This window comes from Talpa occidentalis, unplaced genomic scaffold, assembly GCF_014898055.3.
Source record: "Talpa occidentalis isolate TD23 unplaced genomic scaffold, MPIMG_talOcc4v2.1 talOcc4.9, whole genome shotgun sequence".
NCBI classification, from domain to species: domain Eukaryota; kingdom Metazoa; phylum Chordata; class Mammalia; order Eulipotyphla; family Talpidae; genus Talpa; species Talpa occidentalis.
In genome coordinates, this window is record NW_023605305.1 from 92,298,959 (window position 1) to 92,323,217 (window position 24,259).

The following is a 24,259-nucleotide window of genomic DNA, read 5'->3' on the forward strand; positions in this document are numbered from 1 at the left end:
ATTATTTTCATAAATTAGTTTTTCACTTTCAAAAGACTCTTAGCATTGGGGCTGGAACCAGCTAAAAATGGGATTCATTTGTTAAGCAGCCAGTAGCAATTAGAGCTGTCAGTGGAACCGTCTGAACCCTCTTGAGATCATCAAAGGGCTGGAGTGAACAGTTAGGGGGATTGCTAATAAAAAGAGAGGTGCTTGGAGAAAGCATCCCTCCAGTTTGGGGGTCACCCGGGATTGCAAAAGTACGTGCATTCCAAAAATTGTGCAGACTTTGACAAGCTTCTGGCAAAGGATGGTCAGCTTGATTACCTAGTCCAGAAATTGGGAATGAATCCAGGAACCTGGGAGTCTGAGAACCTCTCAGCCTTCGCCAAATTGTCCAAATTTCTCAACATTACAGCTGCAGAACTGCCTGCAAGGCTGGGGCTCAGCGCAAAACTGAAGCTCCTCAGTCACCCAGATCTCTGTGGAGTTAGGAAATTCAGGGGAGGGGAGGTGTGCCTTCTCCCTACATGCCTGGCTTTTTAGTAGATGATTAGGGCATCTCTATTGCTTTATGGGATTTCCCAGAAGGACAGGTTGCCTACTGGCATTCTTGAGAAAGTTCTAGTTCCTGTGATCTGGAGAGAGGGGAGTTTCTCAAACACCGAGGGGAAAATGTTGAGTGGGATTTCAACTACCTCCCCTCTTGTCAAGATAACAGGAATTTGATATAAGAGAAATATACAGTTACACACAACCCAGAATCCAAGATATTTCTGCCAGGAAAAAAAAAATGTCTCTCCAATATTCTCTTTTCCTCAGCCTGTCACAAACTGAGAAATTTTGCTCTTAAAGGGCAGCAAAATACAACATATGTATATGCCCCTGCCTCATGCAAACCCGCGCTCCCCTGCACTCCCTCCAACATCCCCGACCGGAGGGGAAGCATAACATGGCCTTCCTCCAAAGCCAGGAAATGAGTAGCCAGATGGGGAAGCTCTCACCCGAGTATAATGCTCTGTGTGCCAGGCTTCAGCACAGACATGAGTGATGAGGGGCAGCCTGAGGCACAGGCCAAGCGAAAGTCAAACAATGTCAGAAATGGAGACGTGGGGGGTGAGGGAGACACAGGGGACACTGTTGCTCAGCTGAGTGAGCAGAGATGCTCCCTGTGGATTTCACCCCTACACATTGCCAGTTCTGCTCCTCAGGAAAGGCAGGTGTTGAGACCTGTGAGGCCTGATCATGGGAAACCAGAAGCTAATGTCGCAGGTCTTCTCCTTGCCTTAAGAGTCAGAGGGGGACAAGGGGAGCAGCAGCAATGGAGAAAGGAGACGTGACAGCCCCACCCCACCCCCTGCCCACCCCGGGCTCCTCGCTCTCCTGGGTGAGGTATGTCAGCAACTTGTGTTTCTTTTTCTCTCAGCTTGGTTTCCCTCATCCGAGGCCAAGTAGTAACTACAGATGGGACTCCTCTGGTTGGTGTGAACGTGTCTTTTGTCAAGTACCCAAAATACGGCTATACCATCACTCGCCAAGATGGCACGTAAGTAGCTCTGGGGGGCTGGTCCCTATGCAGACTGGGGGTGCTGTGGGTTTAGAAGCTTGCGGCTCCCCCTTGTGGACTGGAATGCTCCTCATGCCAGGAGTCATGGGAGGGTTCCCCTACCCTGAAGATAACGGTTTGCTTTTCGGTGTGGTCTCAAAACACAAACAGAAAGGCCAACCTGTCCAGTGGTGCCAACAGCCACCCCCCTCCCTCCTTTCTAGTGTCAGGTAAATGCCGCACGCGAGCATGCGTGCGTGCGTGTGTGTGTGTGTGTGTGTGTATGTGTGTGTGTTGGGGTGTGGGAAAAGGAGAAAGGAAGGGAGCTCTTGGAAAGTGACTCCTGTTTTAAATCAAAGGCAAGCGCAGGGTGACAGGAATCCACATGGTGACAGGAATCCACATGACACAGTGTCCTGTGGTGAGCCCCTTCTGCTTTTATCTGTGGCTTGAGGAGTTGTGCTGTTTTCACTCCTGTTTTGAGGGGGTGGGATGTAATCAGAGACGTCTAATTAAAGACATTTAGCAGACACCCAGCTGTGAAGGGGTGACAACCTTGCCCTATTATCTTCTGATTGTAAACACACCCCTATGAGCCCCCAACAAGATGAAAGTTCTGTCATTTATCCATCCTTTGGGCCTGTAGTCCAAGTATAAAGGAAAAGATAAGAGGAAATCTATGGGAAGGGCGGGACACTCACCCACCTGGGGCTGAGGAAAAACAGAAAATTGTTGCATTCTGTTCCAAATGAAGTTGATGCTAGTTGCCATCAACCAATTCCACTTATTTTGTATAACCAAACATGTAGGTTAGAACTGGCGATCTTGACTTTTTCTGGTGAAGAGTCTGACCTGATTTTCTTATGTCCTATTTCTAATGGTCTAGTAAGTAGTTTCAAAAATTAGCCGCCCACCCACAGTAGCCCAACCCTCATACCTCTGAACCCAAAGATGAACTTCAGTGACTCACATCAAATCCCATACCACTGGAAAATGTGGTGGGTTGCGTTGCCGACCGCTGTGATAAAGTTAAGTCACAGGAAGTTTTTATTTCCCAGTACATATAAAAGTTACATTAACATGACACTGTAATTAATTATTAAGTGTGCAGTAATATTATATCCTTAAAAAAGTAGATACCTTAATTTAAAAAAAACTTTATTGCTAAAGGATGCTAACCATCATGTGAGCCTTTAGCAAGTTATAATCTTTTTGTTCATGGAGGGTCTTGTAAAAAATGCATTATCTGGGAAACACAATAAAGCAAAGTGCAGTAAAACAGGGCATGCTCATATTCAATACATGTCTGATATCTTGCTCATACATTCCTGCAGCCAAATCAGAATTATTTTAAAGCACATTGTGACTCTGTGCCTGTGTATTATGCAGCCCTCCTTTGGTTCTTATTCAGTCTTAGAAGCTAGTATTCCCATCCTGCAAAGTCCTGGGATGACAGAAGAGGCCATTTCCAAGTTCTTGGCCTGCTGTCTGCCCCTCCCTTGTACTGCCCATCCCTCCTGACTAAATATGCCCCATATCTACTTCCCAGGTCTCCATCCAACCTCCTGGATGGGTGATTCTGCAGCTTGTTCAGGTTACAAAGCCTTGGAAGTCACAGGAGGGGGTTGGGAATGCTCTGAGGAATCCCCCAATCTGCTGTGTGGTGTGTACCACAAGCGTTCACTTCTGTCCTGCCAGTGAGGAGCAATGTCACTTCAAAACATTTGACACTGTTCTGTGTCCTTTACAAAACCTCCCCTAAAAGCTTGTATTTCCGATAAATAAATCCATAAGCAAAGCAATGTAATAAATCATCTGCACTGTGCATGCTCTGATATTTACTTGTTAGCCATGTGCTCTGTGTTCATTCACTGCAAGCCTACTAGAAAATACCAAAAGTGCCACCAAATTTGGTTACAGCCAGTGAGATCAGTATATCTGCTGTGAACGTATACTGTGACCCAGGAACTCTGTTAGCTGCTGAGGGCAAGAGAGAGATGGCACCTCTCCCTCAAAGAGCTGAGACCCTGGTGGAGGAGTTGAGATTAAAATGGAGAAAATTCTTTTCTGTTAACTGGGAAAGAACTAATTTATTGTACACATAGCATACCTCCATCCAACTTTTGAGGAACCAACAGGAATACAGTTACAGGATAAGTGTCAGAAATATCAGAAACAGGGCAAAATGGGAGAAGGGGCCCCCCACAGATCCACACTTACAGTTATGAAATAAATAGGTCTTGGGCTGTAACATACCAATGATGACTGTTGTTAAAAATACTGGGTGGTACATTTGAAAGTCGCCAAGAGTTCAGAGTTCTCAGCACAAGAAAAAATAAAGCATAACTATATGGTGATGGATATGGATGAGACTTTGGTGGTGTTGGTCAAGCAACATGTACAAACAGCGAATCATTCTGCTACACACTTAAAACTCATGTAGTGTTATATATCAGTTACATCTTTTAAAAAAGGTTCTATAAATCTAAACAGAAATCAAAAGCAGAGTCCAGATTGGTGAGCAGCCCTCATGGGCTTTTCCCTGTACCCTCACTTCTCTCCATTGTAACTCCTGTTCAGGGAAATGCTGTGTGCTTTACACCAGGGCCACAAGACATGATGTGTAAAGGGCCAGAGAGTCAATATTTCTAACTTTCCAGGCCATATGATTTCTGTTGTGACTACTCGGCTCTGCCATGGTAGCACAGAAACAGTTGGAGAGGATCCATAAAGGAACGGGTATGGCTGTTTGCCAATATATTTTTTTTACCAAAACAGACGGTGGACTGGATTTAACTCATTGTCTTAATTATCTGATCCCTGCTTTGCATTTATCATGCTATTTCATTTTCTCAGCCACATTGGGAAGCTGTTATAATTATTCCATCCCATAGATAAAGAAACCAGGGCTCAGAGAGGGTTGTACTTTGCCCTGTCATCACACAGCTACTAAGTGGTAGTTTGGCTTCCAACCCAGTGGGCAGCCTCTGAAGCCCCTGTCCTTCCCTATGCTCTGCTCCTCCATGGTCACAGGTATGGAGCACCTGCCTTGTCTGAAGGTGAGCTTTCTGCACTTAGTGAACCAATTTTCCCTCTCCAGGTTCGACCTGATCGCCAACGGGGGCGCTTCCTTGACCCTGCACTTTGAGCGAGCCCCATTCATGAGCCAGGAGCGCACAGTCTGGCTGCCATGGAACAGCTTTTATGCCATGGACACCCTAGTGATGAAGACAGAAGAGAACTCCATCCCCAGCTGTGACCTCAGCGGCTTTGTCCGGCCCGATCCAATAATCATCTCCTCCCCGCTGTCTACCTTCTTCAATGCAGCTCCTGGGCAGAATCCCATCGTGCCTGAGACCCAGGTAGGAATGGCAGGTGCCACCAGCTCTCCTCCCCCTACATCTGCTCCCCAGTGGGGGTGGGCAACTGTGGAGGGAAAGGAGGAGGAACAGGAATAACTGTAACGGGGGAGGGACAAAAAGTAGGAATACACAATACAATTTATAGCCACTGGAGACAAAACTCTGAATCCTTCCTGAACCTTCCAGATGTTTCCAGACAGTTGTTCAAGACTTTGGCAGTCACCGGAGCTTTTAATAAAATTAAAACAGTATACATATGTGCAACCCACCTGCAAATTGCTTTTTATTCCTGTTAGTCACAGAGATACATGATAAGAGGTACTTTAATGATCTACATCGGTGTTACGACAGAGGGCATATTACATTATTGCCTCCCTGTTGCTTTACACCAATTGTCAGTGGAAGTTGCAGGTTCATATAATTACAGCCTCTCGTGGCCTCCTTGCATGCAGCTAGCAATAAAGCCTGCTGTTCTTATTTACATCTTTTGCCAACAGTGTGGTTTTTAAAAAGAAACACAACAGTGACCAAGAATAATTATTAATCCAAAAATCATAACCTCAGCCCCTTCACTCCATGGTGTAGGATCAAGTTTCAGTTTTTGGTTTTGTTTTTTTATTTTATTTTTATTTTGGTTTTTTTTTTTTTACTTCGGCAGTGGGAAGTAGCATTGCACCCATGCGGGGCGGGAGACCTGGGGGAGGGAGGCTGCCCATGGGCAGCATCAGGTTTATGAGCCGCTCCCCTGCAGTCTGCATTTCATGCAGCGTGTCCGCCTTGTCTCTTCAGGTTCTTCATGAAGAAATCGAGCTCCCAGGTTCCAATGTGAAGCTGCGCTACCTGAGTTCCAGGACTGCAGGCTACAAGTCGCTGCTGAAGATCACCATGACCCAGTCGACGGTGCCTCTGAACCTCATCAAGGTTCACCTGATGGTGGCTGTGGAGGGGCACCTCTTCCAAAAGTCATTCCAGGCCTCCCCCAACCTGGCCTACACCTTCATCTGGGACAAGACAGATGCGTATGGACAACGGGTGTATGGACTCTCTGATGCTGTCGGTATGTCTTCGTTTCAGCCCATTACTGATTCTTAGATTTAGTCATGTGCTAATTCAACCAATATTTATTGAGTTCTGAAGTGCATGCCAGCATCATTTCTAGTAGGCAGGGACATGGTGGTCAATAAGAGGGGTGTGAATCCTCTTCCATAGACATGCAGAGCAGAGAAAGTAACAAGCGGTGATAGTTACCAGAGTGAAAATTAAAATAAGGCTTGTAAACAGGAAAGGAGGGGTAACAGTCTCTGGGGTTCAGGGAGGCCTCCTCAGTGGGTGACATGGAAGCGGAAACTTGAATGACTAGGAGGAGCCATGTGAAAATCAGGAAAAGAGCATTCTTTGCCTAGCAGAAAAATCGAGAAGAATGAAGTGTGTTAAAAGGACAAAGTGAAGGCCAGTGTAGATGGACAGAATATCTGAAATGAAGGGAGTGGAGGGTGGGGACAAGGGCTTGACCATGTTCTACACGGAGCTCTTATAAATGGCACAGAACATACCAGACAGTCACGAAATGGAGCCCCGGGGGGTGGGATGTGACTAGCACGTGCTATGTTTCAGGACTTTGCCTTTGAGTGAATCACGACCCCCCCCCTTAGGAAAGACGCAGGAGAAGGGCCCCCAGTCATTGTCTTTGTAGAGTTGTGAGCTGCAGATGAATAGCAACCTACCCAGTACATTTTCTACTTGCAGAACACCGTCTGGGACTAATTAAAACCCAGAGTCCTGTATTTTCATGAGTAATAGGCTTGTGATTTTCAAGAACTGTGATAACTTACCAAAACTCAAAAATGTTCTCTGCAGTTGGCAGCCAGTGCTTATCAGACACTCCTTTTGTGCAGAGCATGGTACTAAGTGTTCTGTCTTGGGTAATCTCCCAATAACCCTATCCAGTAGGGCCTCTCCTAGTCCCCACTGTGCAGATGGACAGGACGGAGCAGGTAAGTTGCCCAAAGTCATTTATCCAGCAGGTTACACATGCCAGGATAGGGCCCTAATAATCTGCTTCATCAGCAAGTGGTGCTTATAACTTAATAAGTTAGCAGTAAGTTGTTGAAGTAGCTAGTGCATTTAATATAAACTCTGGTTCATAAAAAATATATGTATCAGGCTTTAGCCAACCTCAAAATGATAGCCAATATCAAAAGTAACTGCTACTGTCACATTGATCTTGGACTTCCCAGCCTCCAGAAATGAAAGAAATATATTTTTGTTGTTTACAAGCCATCCAGTTTATGGAATTTTGTTCTAGCAGCCCAAATGGACTGAGACAGTAATCACTTACACCACCACCACCCCTCCAAAAAGAAAAAAAAAAGCAAAAGCAATCATTTCTTTAAGAAACAGCATGAGATAAGGTTGTCAAAATAAGAAAAGTGTGAATCCCTAGGTTATGGCCATCCTATTTTCTACTGCAGCCTGCTTTTACTACCTCATACATTCTTTATCCAAAATGAAACCAAGATTTTCCATAATCAGCTCTCTTCCATGCTACCCTTTCTTAACTGCATTCAGTTAAGAGGCCCTTGTGTACAGGTATCACTGAATTGGCTAACATTTTATGATCTGAAATAATGTGGATGGAGACTCTCAGCACTGCCAGCCTGTTCCCCCTGCTGAGCTCACCATGGAGAGAAGGCCATGCTCACAATTGGCCGTTGGAGACAAGCTTGGGGAGAGGGTGTGTCTAGGAGGTATGCGTGAGGCACCAATAACCCCTCATACAATGAGGTAGGAGGGGGCATTATATTATTCTATCGATTTTGGTGCAGGTTTGCAATCTGTCAGAATAAAATCATTGTTTGAAGTAAGCCAAAAAACGGCAGACTGAATATTATAATGCACCCCCCTCGGTACTCTAACCATTATCAACTTACAATGAATCTTCTTTATTCCATACCCTTATCCACGTCCCTGCCTCCTATACAAGTAAGTCCCAGTCGTAGAATATATCTCTACAAACCCTTTAAAAATACAATATGATCGCCACAAAACAATCATTTTTTAATATTAATATAGCCCATCATTGTTCAAGATTTCAGTTGTCTCAGCATCATAAATCATTAACACATGACTTATTAGAATCAGAATCCAAATTTGATCCACCTTTGGCAATTGGTTGAATGTATTAAATGTTCTCAGGCATGGTTTTTCCCTTTCATCTCTGTATCGCTCTCTTATTTTAAGCCTTTATGATTTATTTGTTGAAGAGAATGTTTGCTGTAGTGTTTGCTGTTAGTCTGCAGTGGTTGCTGACTGCACACCTGTGGTTGTTCCTCCTCCATCCCATGTCTCTTATAATTTAATAGTAGATCTTGAGGCTTTCTCAGATTCAGATTTGATTTTTTTTTTAAGTCGGACAACTGGATAGGTGGTGCCTTCCTTCATCCGGAGGTGGCTAATGCAGTGTAAATATAACAAATGCATACGTATTTAGGTGTAATAAATGGAATGTCAGTGTACTATAAGAAAGGTTGTCCTTCAGTAATCCCAGCTGCCATGAAAACTCAGTGGGCAGATCCATTAGGTCACCCGGGATTGCAATATAATATTTTAATGCTCTCATTATTTGTTCATTTGTTAGCCAGAATACTTTTATATAGCAGTATTTTCACCTTAACCACTTGGTTATTTGTGATAGAGTTCAAATAAGAAAGAAAGGATAAAACTTTGATTCTTTCTTTGTATGTTCTAGTTTTCAATATGAGTTAGTTCTCTAACACCCTCCAATGGTAGCAAATAAACATTAAATACTACTATAAACTCCTAAGTATTGAATAGAAATGGACCCGATACATTTCAGTCCATTGAATTTATTCTCTTTACGATGTCCAGGTCCCCCCATCATTGGTCCATGGGATCCTCTTCAGACTGACTCCCAAATCCTTTGGATATGACCCCAGTAGATTTTGATTTTTTCCTTGCAATCTGGTATGATAAAACGACCTGTCTTCATCTTGTTCATTTCTGGCTCCAGCCATTTCTTCAAGGCACCCTGCTTCCTTTTAATGAGAAATAATATTTCAAGGCTGCCAGCCAGGCAATAGCAATTCTCTTTGCTACCGGCTTGGTCACTGTTACTTGGACCCTTCAGAGGACAAGCTAGGAAATACATGGTATTTTTTAAAAGATAAAATGTATCTCTCCTTCATATCGACACTCCTATATCTCAGGATTTAAAAGAAGCTTCAGAGAATCCCCAAAGGTGACACACGTAGTTAAGAATTTAATGTAGTAGGAATAGCAATAATCACAATGCCTCATATTTCTAAAGCAGCGTTCCAATTAAAAATGTATGGCATCTTGGCAGTTCATCTCATCACTCCTTTCCACATCACTGAGAGGGGGAGACTTCTCTTGTCCAGCCTCACATGTGGGGACAGAGGAGCAGCAGCCGAGCAGGGACCATAGCTCCCACCCACCCCCCAATTTGTCCACATGGCGGGTACAGGATTTTTGCAAGTACTTTTTGAATTATCCTCCCCAGTGACATGCCACGTAATTTGCAGTCTGGGCCTCCACACTGCCTGGCCTGGCACTCCCAGGAATCCCGAGTGAACACTCACAGTGCTTGAGTTCTGCAAGCTGCTGCCACCTTATAAACCAGTCACGAGACTTCCACAGGTCTTTCTCCTCGTGAGTGAAAATAAACAGCACAAAATAGAATAAATGCATGCCGTGAACAGCAGGCAGGAGGCACTGTCCCCTGCCATCTCTGAGGAGAGTGGCATTCAGGTTTTAAATGATCCATCCCCTCCCCCCACATCACTGGGGTCATTTTCAAAAACCAGATGCCCATGGGAAAGGTCTCCCCACCCCCATGATGGACGACTGTGTAAAGTAGCCAGGCTGAGTTCAGCTTCCCAACTGAATTTCCTAGTGTGGGACTGCACAAGGCGGCAAGCAATCAGCCAACCACCTTGGGTGAGTTTCTGGGAGTCTATACTACCCAGAACACATGTTTCCTGTTCTGGCAGAAAAGCACTAGAGTCATGAAGTGAGTGTTCTTTCCCCCTCCCCGCCCACCTCCCCACTGTCTTATCTTTCAGTGTCAGTTGGCTTTGAGTATGAGACCTGCCCCAGTCTGATCCTTTGGGAGAAAAGAACAGCCCTCCTTCAGGGATTTGAGCTGGACCCTTCCAACCTCGGTGGTTGGTCCCTGGACAAACATCACATCCTCAATGTCAAAAGCGGTATGTGACTTCATCTGCTTTCCAAGTGCAGCCCATTCTCTCCTCTGGAACCTTCTCTCCAGCCTTGACATTTAAGTGGCAGACGCCCCCCCACTCCCCCCCCCACTCCCCATCCTGACTTCCCTCAGTCATTTTGCATCAAATGCCACAATACTTCATAGGTTTTCCCATCTTCGTCTTTTAAATGTCAGCAAATGTTGGGCTTGCCTTCCCAGACTACCCGCCTTATTGTGCTAAACAACCCTTCTTCAGTTATCCCAGTGAACATTGTCTTACCCAGTATCATAACCTCGGTGCTTACCCATCCCATTACTGCTCTCTCAGCATAGTGAAGAAATTGGGGAGCTCCCCAGAGGCTGAAATTCCCTACTGCTCCCCTTCTACTTGTCACCTCCCACCCTCAGTAGGTTGATAGCAGTAACTTCCCCCCCTCGCTGCCCCCCAGGAATCCTACACAAAGGCACTGGGGAGAACCAGTTCCTGACCCAGCAGCCTGCCATCATCACCAGCATCATGGGCAATGGCCGCCGGCGGAGCATTTCCTGTCCCAGCTGCAACGGCCTTGCTGAAGGCAACAAGCTGTTGGCCCCGGTCGCACTGGCGGTTGGGATCGATGGGAGCCTCTATGTCGGCGACTTCAATTACATCCGGCGCATCTTCCCCTCCCGAAACGTGACCAGCATCTTGGAGTTACGGTAAATGGCTGCATAGAAACGTGTCTTTTTCTCTGTTTTTCCCATTACTCCAGAGTTTTCCTGGGTAAAATGGTAGCCTACTTAGGGTTCTGCAGGGGGGAGGGGAAGAGAGAGAGAATTTTTTTTCCATGGTATATGTTGGGAATCAAGCCTAGACCTGTAATCAAATAAGGATTTGGGGAGATGCTTTGTGTATGTATAACACACACAGCTGTCAACACCTGACTTACAGAGCAGGGGTGAAAGCTTTAAGTCAAGGTGTCTGGGTGGAGGCTGGGCGGCCGTAGAGAATGAAACCTCCACAGGTGGTGCTGGCACATACCAAACAGTGAGAGAACCACTCATTTAAGCTGTTAGTCTGTTTCAGTGGATTCTAAAGTGATCCTTATTAAAAATACAGCTGCTTTGGGGGTGACTCCCCACCCCCAAAGGCACTGGTAGAGAAAGACCAAGGCAGTAATTACCTTTGATGAGCTCTATAGAAGATTCTGATGCAGATCAAAGTTTGGGAACCACTGATATTCATTTACTAATTCAAGCATTTGCCTTGAGCACCATACATGCTATGTCTGTAAATCCCCAGGATTCTGCACAGTCACTGGGATAATCTTAGACTTACTTTTTAGGTCTCTCTAGGTAACTTCTGGCCACCCCTGGTAGATTCCTCCTGACCATTTCTTGCTATTAAATCTGAAGTTTTTTCTGCTGGACAAAAGCTCTTAGTAACTTAACCTTCCAGGAAAGTTGATTCCAGGCCATCAAGCCTAGGGGAGGGATCTGTAATAATCTGTTTAAAAAAAAAGATAAATACAAATAACAGTGGTGCAAGGGTAGAGTGGAGGCAGGACAACTCTTGAGGAGACTGTGCAGCAATTGTCCCGGATTTGGGTGATGATTACTTGCTTTGGGTGGTAGCAAAAGAGATGGGAAAATATTTCAATTGGGATCTATTTTTGAGGTAAATCTGATAGAAGTTGCTGACAGATCACGTGTAAGGAATGAAAAAAAATTAGAAGGATCAAGGGCAATGGTTAGCATTTTGACCTGAGCAGCTGAGTTGATGGTGTTGTCTTCTGAAGCAGCCTTAGCTACTTGGTGAAGGATGTAAAAGAAGTTGAAGGTTGCACTTACATTTTAGTGTCTTTGAGGATCCTTCTTGGAGAGATATGAGACCTGACCACCAGCAAGTGCTGCTGTGTGTTCTTGGGAGCTGAGCCTATGACAGGCCCTGGGAGTGGCAAGAAGAGGACAGAACACCCATCTCTGTCCTGAGTAGGTTGTAATCTCAGTGATCCAGGGCTCTGAATCCAGAAGGAGGTGAAATCCAGCCTCAAAGAGCACCCCATTCCAGTAGGAGAAGTGGGCACTGGAGCAAGTGGAATTAATTCAAGTCAAGTGTTCTAAAAGAGCTGATCATGGCCCCACCATGGAAATACCAAGGGAGAGGTCATGGGGTGGAATAAATGCAGTAAAAGGGAATAATAACCAAAGGCTGGTCAATGAGGAGAAGGAGGAGACTGGATGGCAGAGCTGGATAACCCTCAAGCTCTTGAATTGACAAACTTATATCACTTTTCCTAGAGCACCCCGACTAGGTCTTCTTTCCATGAAGGCTTCATTCTGTCTTATCCTAGGAGAGTCATCTTTTTCTCAGGCATCCTGAGGGCAATGGAGGCAGGCTGAGGGGAGTAGCTCTGTGCTTTTCCAGAGGGTTCCATTATTTAATCCGGCATTTGTAACCCTCCGTGTCCTGCCCTTCCTTCTTTGTCACTGTTCTTCCTGCTGAGAGCCAAATCAGCACTGGCCTGCTCAGTTCCCACCTCCAAATCTTGCTCACTCTACTTAAAATACCTTCTCTGCTTTATCTATCCCATCAAATCCACCTTTAAAGCTCTTCCATGAAGTCTGATCCCCTGAGCAGAAATAATTCTCACCCTTGTCTGCATGAGGATCAGTTAACTCTGAATTTCCCCTGGAGTTGACAACATGCTGTCATGTCTGGGCATGTCTTGGCGCCCTTGGTTGTGAACTTCATAGAACAGACACCTTTGGAATCTCTGCCCCTGGACACATCGCCTCAATTAAAGGAGATGGATCCATCTTCTCCCTTTGGTTGGAATTTGTCCTTGAGTCCAAGTCTCTCAGGTCGGGCAGACCATGACATCAATAGTCCCAGCTAACAGGCCACTGAGAACAAGCCACTACACACACCCACGTGGTGCATTGAGGTCACCTGGAGGGAGTAGGACTCCCAATTAATTTCCCTGGACAAACTGTGCGGGTATTTTTCCCTCTCTAATCGCCTTTGGACTTGTTCTTGCTTTCATCAGCCAGGTATCCAGACACTATTAGAAGAGAAATTTTACAGGAACACTGGTTTGATTCGTCTTTTCTTCTGACTACATACCTGAAAACAAAGGGCTGTCAATCCCTTCTCTTCCAAACAGTAACCAGCAAAAGGAGGGAGTGGGGAGGAAGAGGCCTGTCTTGCTTATGTCTTTTCTCCATTGTGAGTTGGCAGCTGAATGATTCAATTTCGGGAGTTGGTGCCCATCCCTATCTCGCTTACCCACCCCAGGACTGAGCCTCTGATTCAGAATTTATTTCTTCCCATGAATCTTTCTCCAACCTTCTCCCCTCCTCCTTCCTCTGCCTGTCCAAAAAAAACCATGGAGCACCATGCCCTTGAAACACTTCTGATGCTGGAAAAAACACCTTCGGTGAAATGTTTATCACTTATGTGCTCTGATTCCACCAGCATTCAAGATATGTTTAGATACCTTCCAAAATGCCCCCCAAAAGCCTGATAGCCCACCTCTAGCAGCCCATTTCTCTTTTGATAACTTCTGCCCTCTCCAGGGATTCCCCCCAGAGCCCAAGCATTAGAGGAACACTTAGAGTGAGTGTCTGCCACAGAGAAATGCTTCCTCTCTCCCCATTCAGAGGACATCTTAGGAGCTGGACCCCAGTACAAGGCCATAAATGATAAGGGATGAGGCAGTATTTCTCAGCATTTTCTTAAGAATTTCACACTTTTCATAATGTTTGAAATTCTAAACTGGCTGTTATTTTTTTAATTTTCCTGATATAAAATTTCATTGACATTAATTTTTTCCAACTGTTATTAGGGTGGCTCTGTGGCATCTTGGCCTCAGAGGAGATGTTCAGGGAAGGGAACTGTCCAGCCAGGATGTGTTGGTGCTATTGGGAGAAGAGATGAGGAAAGTGGGGGCCTAGGAAGGAGGGTGAGCACAGCAGAAATTGAAAGGAAGCATCTCCAAAGACAAGCATTGGCTGAGAGTTTCAAACAGACAGAATGTAGGGAAGAACATATGGTCCTAGTTAGCGAGCACATGTTTCCTTTTGTGGTCAGGATATAAAGATAGAGGTCAGGGAGCAAAAACAATACTGCACACGACCCAGAATAAGAAGAACAAAAGAACCCCATAAAATTGTGGAGATGCCTTGGCACCATCTTCAAAGCCAATTCACCAAAGACAGATCCAGGTCTCCTGGGGCCTGGAACTTATGGAAATTTGGGGATGAACACAACTAAATATTATCTACAGTAAGAAAAGAAACCACATCAAATTGCAAGTTTTAAAAGGCTGATTAGTGAAAATCATCACAAAACCCAGACTAGTAAACCATTATTTTTTTATTAAATACTACTACTAACTTGCTTGCTGCTTGTTATCCAATACCTTTGGGCTGCATCCTCTTTGATCATCTTTTAATATGGGAATGATTTTGTAATGTCCTCATCTCTAGGATGAATAGAGATGCTGTCTTTACTCCAGTATAGCAGGTCAAAATTTGTTTCAGAGTATTGATAAATTGGACAACTTCCTCTCATGGTCCTAGTTGATTATTGGTAATGTCATGACAAAAGTAAAATTCAGGAAAACTATGATCAATCGTCTTTCATAGTACAGGCATTTCATGCTGCATTATGTAGCAAATACTCTAAATATTTGAATTAATACTCATTGAGTTAGTCGTTGGCATCCTGGAAACAGTGACATGTGACTTCTTCATTGGTCCACCCACTTCCTGTGATGTGCCAGGTGCACCCAGTAGCGTAGGGGCATTCCTGAAAGCCAGTCCTAGACCAGAGTGGCTGGTGATCATCTAACTAGATGGTGAAAGCACTACATAGGCGCCTCATAATCACATCTCCCTAAAACAAAATGTGTTCCAACTCCCTTTTTTTTAATTTAGAACTCAAACCCCAGAAAACACACAAACTGTGCATACCCTCTGCTAGTGCACATGGGGAGATGCACTAGAAAGAGACACTGGTCTCCACTGACTGCAGTTTCCATGCGTGAAAGCTGACTGGGAGGGATTGGAACTTCTCCAGCCTACAGTGTGCCCAGTGCTCAGAAAAGCAGCCTCCTCCTTTTTCTCCCTCAATCCAGAACCCATTTTCCCAGCCCTTACTCTCTCCTGGGCTCTCCACTAAGAACCAGCAGCCTGGAGATGAGTAAGCAGGGTTCATAGTCACTTATGGGCTTCCATTCCCGACAAAGTGAGGAAGACCAGCTCACACACATTAATCACAAGACGGTCTGATGAGAGAGCCACAAGATGAGCTGAGATATCTGGGGAAACCCTAAAGATTTCACAGAGGAGTCCTCAAGACTCCACAGTATGAAAAGCTAATTCATCTCAGTTCTTGATTCTGAGACTCCACTTTTTCCTCCAAGGGGATACCTCAAGAGGTTTTTTTTTTTTTTTCAGGCCATGGACACTATGCCCGGCCTTTCCCTCGTGAGGCAGGCACCTGTGCTCAGCCATATAAACTGATAAACTGATTCAATAATGCTGTTGCCTGATAAGCAACCCCCCACCCTGTGAGGGGCCTGAAGCTCAAAGAGCTGTGATCTTAACCTTTCTCCAAGTGACTTGGTCCCACACCCCTGCCCTTCCTTCCCCCAACACAGGCATTATAATAATCAACTTAAAGCAGGTATTCTTCAACAAAGAAGTAGGTCAGGTCTGCAGACTCAAATCCCATCCAGTCTTTTCACAAAATCTTAACTAAAAAAAAAAAAGTGGAATTGATATTGCAATAATTAAGAGCCAAATATGACTACCACTGGTGGCAGATAACATTTCACTTTCATTAAGCAATATAAAATAGACGCGAGAATTCCCGGCTGCTACCCTGACACACCAGGCTTTACAGAATGAATCTTAAATTGCACTATGTCAGTCAGAGCTCAGGAGTTATCAGCATCATTTAATTAACTTTTTTTTTTTTTGCAAAAACTAACACGTTGAAATAAAATATAAAATTGTAATCCCTGTGCAAACCAACCACTAATGATGGCCCCCGGCAGAGGACTGAGTTCCACCTAAGCAGGAATCAGGGCATTAAATAAACCCTCCTTGTCCCTTCCCTGAAGCCTCCTCCCTTGGTCAGAGGGGAGAAAAGGGTTAGGGGCTCCTTCCACCTTGGCCTGGAAGCCTCAGATTTGGCACGCTGTTCTCTTTATTTGAGGCCCCAGCCTCTCTCCTCCTGTGCGTGAGGTTGTTCACATCTCAGCCCTTTCCTATTGGAATTAAAATGTAATTCCCCTGGTGGCGCAGGCTGTTGAGCGCCACGCTGTGAAGCCGTCCGCAGCCTCTGCAGTGAGGATTCGATCCGGGCCTGCCAATGAGGGTCCCACATGGCACCGCAGACCTCTCCTGTCTCACCCGCTGCTCCCTTCAGCAGTGTATTTCGTCAGTCTGCCTGTTCTGTTCCCTGCTCTGTCTCTGGTGAATTCTCTCACCGTCCCATACATTTAGACTGCACCCCAGTTCTTGTATACATATATAAGTACATCTTAAAAATAAAAAATAAATAAATAAAATGTAATTCTGTTAAAACACACACACACACACACAAAACTTTTACCAGTTTTCCAAAAAGGTCTGGTAACCTGAGTGTTTGGCTTCCAGTCCCAGGTGGATGTTACCATCTATCGAGCTCATTTGTGAGTGTTACCCGCAAGCAGGAATGCAGACTCGGGGGCCAGCTTGTACAAGTGAGGTGGGAGGAGGGCAGGCGGATGCACCGGGGTCAGATCTGGTTCAGACTCTCGGGTTCAACAGAACACGTGTGACTGGCTGTGTGCAGAGGACGTTTCTGGCCAGTCCTGATTCCACCCTCTAATGCCTGTGGTCAATAGGGGGTCCAGGTGGCACCAGGGCAGACAGACAAATGAGTCACAGTCACTTCAGCTGACCTTGAATTTGGCTTGACAGGCTTGCTACGACCGCTCTCCCAGTGGCCACTGCCAGTTGGTAGACACTGGCACTCAGGGGGAACCCATTTGCCAGCCCTTCACTAGCCAGAAGCCCCGTGTCACCTGTTGCCACCTGCATGGCAGGACAGTCACATGGCTGGTCAGACAATGCGAGCATATTTGTCCTTTTCCCAGTGACCAGGGGGAGTCCACATTCAGGGGTGCTCCCCAAGTAATTGAGCTAGGAGCTGTCACCTAGAAGGGGAATAAAGAAAAGGACTTCCTCTTTGGGGCCCCTTTATACAAGAAACGAAAATGTTATGTTTGCTTTATCATCAATTCTTCAGCTAACTGTTTGTTCTTTTTCCTTCTGTTTTCTTTCTATAAAGAAATAAAGAGTTTAAACATAGGTAAGACGAAGAGCTCTTTCCCGTATAATTTGATATGGTTCGTTTGCTGCCTCATGTTTGCTTTTTGTTTGGCGCTGCTTGGATAATGTTGTATATTTTTATGTACCAAATATAGTAACTTTTTTATGTGCTAATTGTGTGTTGTGGATATGATAAGCTTTAGCAATTATGAAATGCAGTCAAAAAGCAACCAAATAAGCTGACAGTAATTAGAATTTCCGGGAGATGCAAGTGCAAGATAATGAACCTCAGCGAACTTTTGTCCTGACTGCTCAGTGCAGTCCGTAATTGGGCTAAACAGTCGAGGCAAACTTCTGGCTTTTGTAAATGCTGGACTGGGTTCACAAACGCTTTAATGAACTGGAAACGGGTCAAAAACTCATTTTCAACTCATTAATGGTTTTTTTCCCCTAGATATATGGTCATTTAAAAAAAAAAAAAACAAGTTAATTGCCAATCTGCTGGTTAGAACGAATCCAACAGTCAGATGTATCAGGAGTTTTCATGGAGTTAAATCACTTTTAAGTAGTAGGAAGGGTAGAGACCAAGTGCTTTTTGTCCAGATAGTCTCTGTTGCTCCACAGTGCTCATTTAAAACCATGCAGTTACCCTTCACACGCATCGTGTACGGCACACGCTTCACCATGTCAGGTCTCGGACAGAGAGTAGAGACGGAGTGTTCACGATCATCAAAGTCAGCAGGAAAGTCTTGCAAAAAGGAGTCCCCTGCTCCCTCAGGTCACCCCCAGATTTATAGGTACCCCAATCAGGCCAGAATTTTTTAAAAAGGCAGCAAAGCCATCGCCAGACTGTCCATCAGCCTGAGTGTCTCCATAAAGACCCAGGTTGGAATGAGACAGACCCTGGGATGAATGGGCCCCAGACAGAACTGACCCCTGCTCACCTGCGGGCGCCTCTGCCAGAGATTTTGAAAAGCCTCCTTGAGTGAGACTCCCTAGAAAGTCTAGAATTAATTATCTTGCTATTGGATAGGCACAGGTGTGCGGTCCTCTCGTGCTTCTGTGGACCATGCCAGCTACTGTTGGTTCAGAAGCAAAGTGCGGCATCTAATTAAAAAGAGGTATTCTTTTTTTTTTCCCTTTCTGCCCTAATTTGTTTTTCATAGGTGGATATTCTCTAATGACACTATAGCCAAAAAAAAAAAAAAAAAAAAAAAAAGAATAAAAAGAAAGGAAGCCAGGTAGCCTACTCTTTGAAATGAATTATCTAGGCTGGAATATTTGAAAGACCTTGACTTCTAGTTCAATTATGTGTCTTAATAGCATTCTGAGGAGATGCTGGAATTGAAGATAGTCTCGATTCACAGATTGTTCCTAAAAATAGCTTCCTGCTCCTTTCCTTCCTTAAATCGAGGAAGAACCCAAATGGCGGCATTTTCATTAGTCATTTTCCAGCTAATGCTGCAGCACAAGTGCATCTAGCATGATCATCTCCCTCACCTTCCCTTCCCTGGCCCAGCCCCATTCTCCCCATAATTCCAAATTAAAAAATAACCTAAAACTAAAGGCCTATGATCACTTTGGGTGCATGGCACCAAAACCACTTTTACCGCCCTTGGCAGAGAGGCCACCTCTGCTCGGGGCCTAGAGTGTGGAGAGGCCCCACCCTCTGACCAGAGAGACACAGCCCAGGGAAGACCTGGGGCCTCCAGCTAAAGGAATGTGAGCGATGATGCAGCTTGATGTCTTCATTTACCAAATAAGGAATCCAGGGCCCAAGAGAGCCAAGACTTCCCTGAGGTGCCCAGCGAGGTCAAAGTTGAGTTCAGAGTTTCCAGTGCCTTAGTCGTGAGCCAAGTCAGAGCACCGTAGAGCTCCAGCAGAGGATGCTCCAGGTCTTGGCAGCGTGCTGCTTTCCTGTACCCTCCACACACACAAGATGCTGACCACCTGGTGTGGTTTAGGGCCCTACCAGGCAGACCTGCGTCCACACCTGTGACCTCACTATCACCCACAATAAGAAAACATCATCTCTCCTCTCAGCAGTCGAGATCCCTGGTGTGGTAGCAGCAAGACATCCCATTTCTTCCCACAAAGTGCCAGTTTGATTCATAGCTGCACTGAGGAAACCATGGAGAAGATGTCAGGGCTAGAGATGGCTTGGGGGAGCTGCCTGTGGCCACCAGGTTGCCCCGGGGTCAATGATCTGGTACCTTGAAGGTACTGAGAAAGCGGAGATGAGAAAGTGCTCCTGTGGGCATTTCCACAATCTCACCTGGATGCCTGTTAACCCCACAGGGGGAAATAAAGGAGACAGATGCACACCTAGCACCAACACAGACACAGGACCTGGGCAGGATCCTTTGGATTGGCTAAAGGAAACCAGGGCATTTTAACTTGATCAGAAGGGAATTCTCTGAAGTCCTGGTGGAAGTAGCTAAGAGCCACGCTGTGTGGGAATACTGAGTTACTGTGGTCGAATCTTTCCAGTTCACTAAAGTGGAAAGGCTTTGGGATGCTTATTGTCTCTTTGACCCAGTAGGCCAGCTGCATAGTCCCCTCCTTATTTCTCTCTGTGCTTCTTCTACTAAAGCAACAACCCGGCACACAAGTACTACCTGGCAGTGGATCCCGTGTCCGGCTCACTCTACGTGTCTGACACCAACAGTCGCCGAATCTACCGTGTCAAGTCTCTGGGTGGCGCCAAAGACCTGGCTGGGAATTCGGAGGTCGTGGCAGGGACTGGAGAGCAATGCCTGCCCTTCGATGAAGCCCGCTGTGGGGATGGAGGGAAGGCTGTGGACGCGACCCTGATGAGCCCGAGAGGTAAACCCGCCACAGCAGCAAGCCCTGTCCCCCAGAGCCTGCCGCAAGCCTGGCCTCCCTCCTACTGCAGCCGAAGTAAGGTCTCAAACACACATTCTATTCCCTGGAATAAGTCAACTCTGATAGGTGGCTCGGCTATGTGGGCGAGTGGTTTGTTGTGTTGTGTTTTGTTTTTTAAATTATTTATTTGAAAGTAGACTTCATCACCCACACATGCTGCAGGCGGAAGGCAGGATGGATTATGCCTGGAGATTTCTGACCACTTCCAGTCACAGGGAGTGAGGAGGAAATGTTAACTCCAGGGGCCGACTGCCAGGTCTGTGGGCTGGAGAAGAGCAGAGCCCAGTGGGGCCTCCAGCCACTCCCAGATGCTCTCGTTAGACAATCGTATATATAAAGTCTAAAGCACAGTGCCTGACATTTTGTAAATGCCAAATGAATAGTAGCAATTAAGAATGGGTCTAATTTCCAGGGACCCGAGATAGTTTTTAGAACCAATGCATCTCTTTGCGAAAAGGACTAGAGATACTTAAGGTTAAGGACCAATCATTTTTGGGTTCAATTCCTGTTAGTGTTTTTAGCTACCACGAAAGCAGCTGCCAGCATGGATTAAGGATGAGGAGCCTCAGGCTTGGGCACTGGGGTGAAGATGCAAAAAGCAGCAGGAGCCTCTGCATCTGGCCAGGGTCCCATGCCCCCCAGGGCACTGATATGCTGAGCAGAGTCCAGGCTTAATTGGGAACACTTCCTGGAGGGTACATTTTGAACTGGGAGTCTGTGACTGCAGAATCATTGTTTGTCACCCTCATTGTTGCAATCAGTTGTGAAGGGCATTCAAGTAATTTACTACCAATAATTTCTCAAGCAATGAACTTGGGAAATAACTTCTTTTCTAAAAGGAGCAGATGTAAAGTCATTTCCCCATGCATTCATTTGCAGCCTTGGTTCATTTGCAGCCCAAGGTTCTTTCTTCAGTTGGGGGCATTGCAGCCAGCACCCCAGTAGTGTTGCACATCTCAGCGTGGTGCTCCTGAGAAAGGGTCAAGGACCACCCTCTGAGCGGGCTCATGCACCCAGTAAGGTTTCTGGCCCAAGATAATGTCCATTAGGGTAACCAGCTCCACTCCACCACCCTGCTGCATGCCAGGAAGCACACTCCCTCCTGCTCTGTCTCCTCAGGTATCGCAGTAGACAAGAACGGGCTCATGTATTTTGTGGATGCCACCATGATCCGGAAGGTTGACCAGAATGGAATCATCTCTACCCTGCTGGGCTCCAATGACCTCACTGCCGTCCGGCCACTGAGCTGTGACTCCAGCATGGATGTGGCCCAGGTGGGACCCTCTCTGTCCTCTGTCATCACTGATCCACAACTGGTGCTTGGCCTGGGTTGCTCACAGGTGGCCTGTTTGGGTTGGAAGTAGGGCAGGAGGGGGACTAGCGATTCGGATCACAGGTTCGTTTGCAGAAGGTTTGAGAGGAGCTAGACAGCAGGATAGAATGGGAAACGTCAAACGGGAAGGAGATGGAAAAAGAGAAAGAAGAGAAACTCTTGCTCAGAAAAGCAGAGCTGGTGACACACTCCAGCCGTGGCAGATTACAGGGTAGGAGTTACTGTGTAATTACCTCTTCTCCATCATTATTGCAGGTTTGAGAAGGTCCCGTACAGTGTTATGTGTCAATCAGAACTTCCCTGTTAATCGAAAATGATTGCATCCTCACTATATAAACCTTTACTTTGTGCAGTAATCACTTGAACTGAGCCCTCTGCAAGAGTCCCCCAAGTGATATTCCCTTAGCCTGGGCTCTTCTGGTGACAGAGAACAGGTGCTCACTCAAACATACTGCAGAAGAATCTGGAGTTTATTATGTGGATCCTCGGACAACCTGGACTAAATGTTCATCCTCCCTCTAAGGGCCTTTTCAGCCCTTAGTCAACCTCATAAATTTCAGCTGAAATTCCACAACCCACTGACAACTTGCTACTCTGAGATTTCCGCTCCCAATCCCGCAGAGGAGAAATGTGCTTGTTCTGGTTTATTTTTTCCAAGCCAGAGCTCACATTTTAGTTCCCTGGTCAGCTTGTCCATTGGTTACCCTTGAGTCAGAGCTGCCTTCTAAGGCACGTGGCTCTCTTTTGTGAATTAGATTTTTAAAAAACAAATGCCTCCTCTAAATGGCTGTAGCCTCCTCAGGCCCATGACTTTATGAGCAGAGTTTGGACTGGATTACACCTGCCCCCTTGGTAGAGTGAACGACAGGTCCAGCTAGAGATGGAAGGCTGAGAAGAGGTCATGAGTAGGACTGGTGGCCTCCTCCAGTGCCTGCAGATGCTATAGTAGATGTTTGTCCCATAAACTCTTCTCTGTTGTGCTTAACATGGGCAATGTGGATTTGGTTCAATGATTAGCACATCTCATATTAGTATGGACAGCGTATGAGTAAATTCTAGTAAAAAGCTAAGGCTTTTCCTCTGCATAAGATCAATGTAAGTACCCGACACTGTCAAACACTGCATGTGGTACAGACTACTCTTTCACTTGATGCCATGTCACCCACAGGTTCGCCTGGAGTGGCCGACAGACCTTGCTGTCAACCCCATGGACAACTCCCTGTATGTTCTAGAAAACAATGTCATCCTTCGCATCACTGAGAACCACCAGGTCAGCATCATCGCAGGACGCCCCATGCACTGCCAGGTTCCTGGCATTGACTACTCGCTCAGCAAACTAGCCATTCACTCTGCTCTGGAGTCAGCCAGTGCCATTGCCATTTCTCACACGGGGGTCCTTTATATCACTGAGACGGATGAGAAGAAGATTAACCGTCTGCGCCAGGTAACCACCAATGGGGAGATCTGCCTTTTAGCTGGCGCAGCCTCAGACTGTGACTGCAAAAACGATGTCAATTGCAACTGCTACTCAGGAGATGATGCCTATGCCACCGACGCCATCTTGAATTCCCCATCATCCTTAGCAGTAGCTCCGGATGGTACCATCTACATTGCAGACCTTGGAAATATTCGAATCAGGGCAGTCAGCAAGAATAAGCCTGTTCTTAATGCCTTCAACCAGTATGAGGCTGCATCACCTGGAGAGCAGGAGTTGTATGTCTTCAATGCTGATGGCATCCACCAGTACACTGTGAGTCTGGTGACAGGGGAGTACTTGTACAACTTCACTTACAGTGCTGACAATGATGTCACTGAACTGATTGACAATAATGGAAATTCCCTGAAGATCCGTCGGGACAGCAGTGGCATGCCCCGCCACCTGCTCATGCCCGACAACCAGATCATCACCCTCACGGTGGGCACCAATGGAGGCCTCAAAGTTGTGTCCACACAGAACCTAGAGGTGGGCCTCATGACCTATGATGGGAACACTGGTCTCCTGGCCACCAAGAGTGATGAAACAGGATGGACAACTTTCTATGAGTAAGTAGATTTGAGCGGTAAAGTATTTCCTAATAGCTCTAACCTGGCTGGCGTCAGAGAAGGCCATCCTGTAGCTTTTAGAATCATTTGGTTACGTTGCTGTCCTCCCTTTGTCCAGCTATGGCTCCAAGGTATTTACATTCCCTCTCCCTGACTCCTGAACGATTTGCTCTATTGAGTGCCTGATACTGAACATCCTCCCTACAAGAGTCTGAAATTCCTGTTGCCTGCTTGCCTTTCAAATTTCAGGATATTGGACACACACAACACCTGGGAGATCAAGTGTTGATTAACTTTGCTGATTATTCATGTTTGCCATGGGTGCGGAAATTAGAACCTATAAGGCAAAATCCCGCTGGGGCTCCTGTAATTTGCCAGTAGGTCCAACAACACACTTGATTGCACAGACAGGTAGATAAACTCTGAATTTCCTCCTTAGCAGAAGCAGATCAATACAGATAAAGTGCTAGGTATATTAAAAGATGCAAGAGCTGGTCATATTTCCCCTAACAATTATCTCATACTTAATAGTCTTGCCGGTTCTTTTGCCAAAAAGCTGTTTT

The 24,259-nt window shown here is 45.9% G+C and overlaps 1 protein-coding gene across 7 annotated transcripts in view; it reads left to right on the forward strand.

The window, feature by feature from the left end:
* Positions 1 to 24,259, forward strand: part of TENM2 (teneurin transmembrane protein 2) — a 3,493,894-nt gene that overhangs the window by 3,430,827 nt on the left and 38,808 nt on the right. For all 7 annotated transcript variants that reach the window (XM_054691588.1, XM_054691585.1, XM_054691584.1 and 4 more), the window contains 9 exons: positions 1,406 to 1,525; positions 4,626 to 4,887; positions 5,677 to 5,944; positions 9,990 to 10,133; positions 10,579 to 10,828; positions 17,454 to 17,474; positions 20,028 to 20,260; positions 21,440 to 21,594; positions 22,822 to 23,696. In XM_054691588.1, the coding sequence (XP_054547563.1) occupies positions 1,406 to 1,525; positions 4,626 to 4,887; positions 5,677 to 5,944; positions 9,990 to 10,133; positions 10,579 to 10,828; positions 17,454 to 17,474; positions 20,028 to 20,260; positions 21,440 to 21,594; positions 22,822 to 23,696 (2,328 nt within the window). The remainder of the gene's footprint in view (positions 1 to 1,405; positions 1,526 to 4,625; positions 4,888 to 5,676; positions 5,945 to 9,989; positions 10,134 to 10,578; positions 10,829 to 17,453; positions 17,475 to 20,027; positions 20,261 to 21,439; positions 21,595 to 22,821; positions 23,697 to 24,259) is intronic.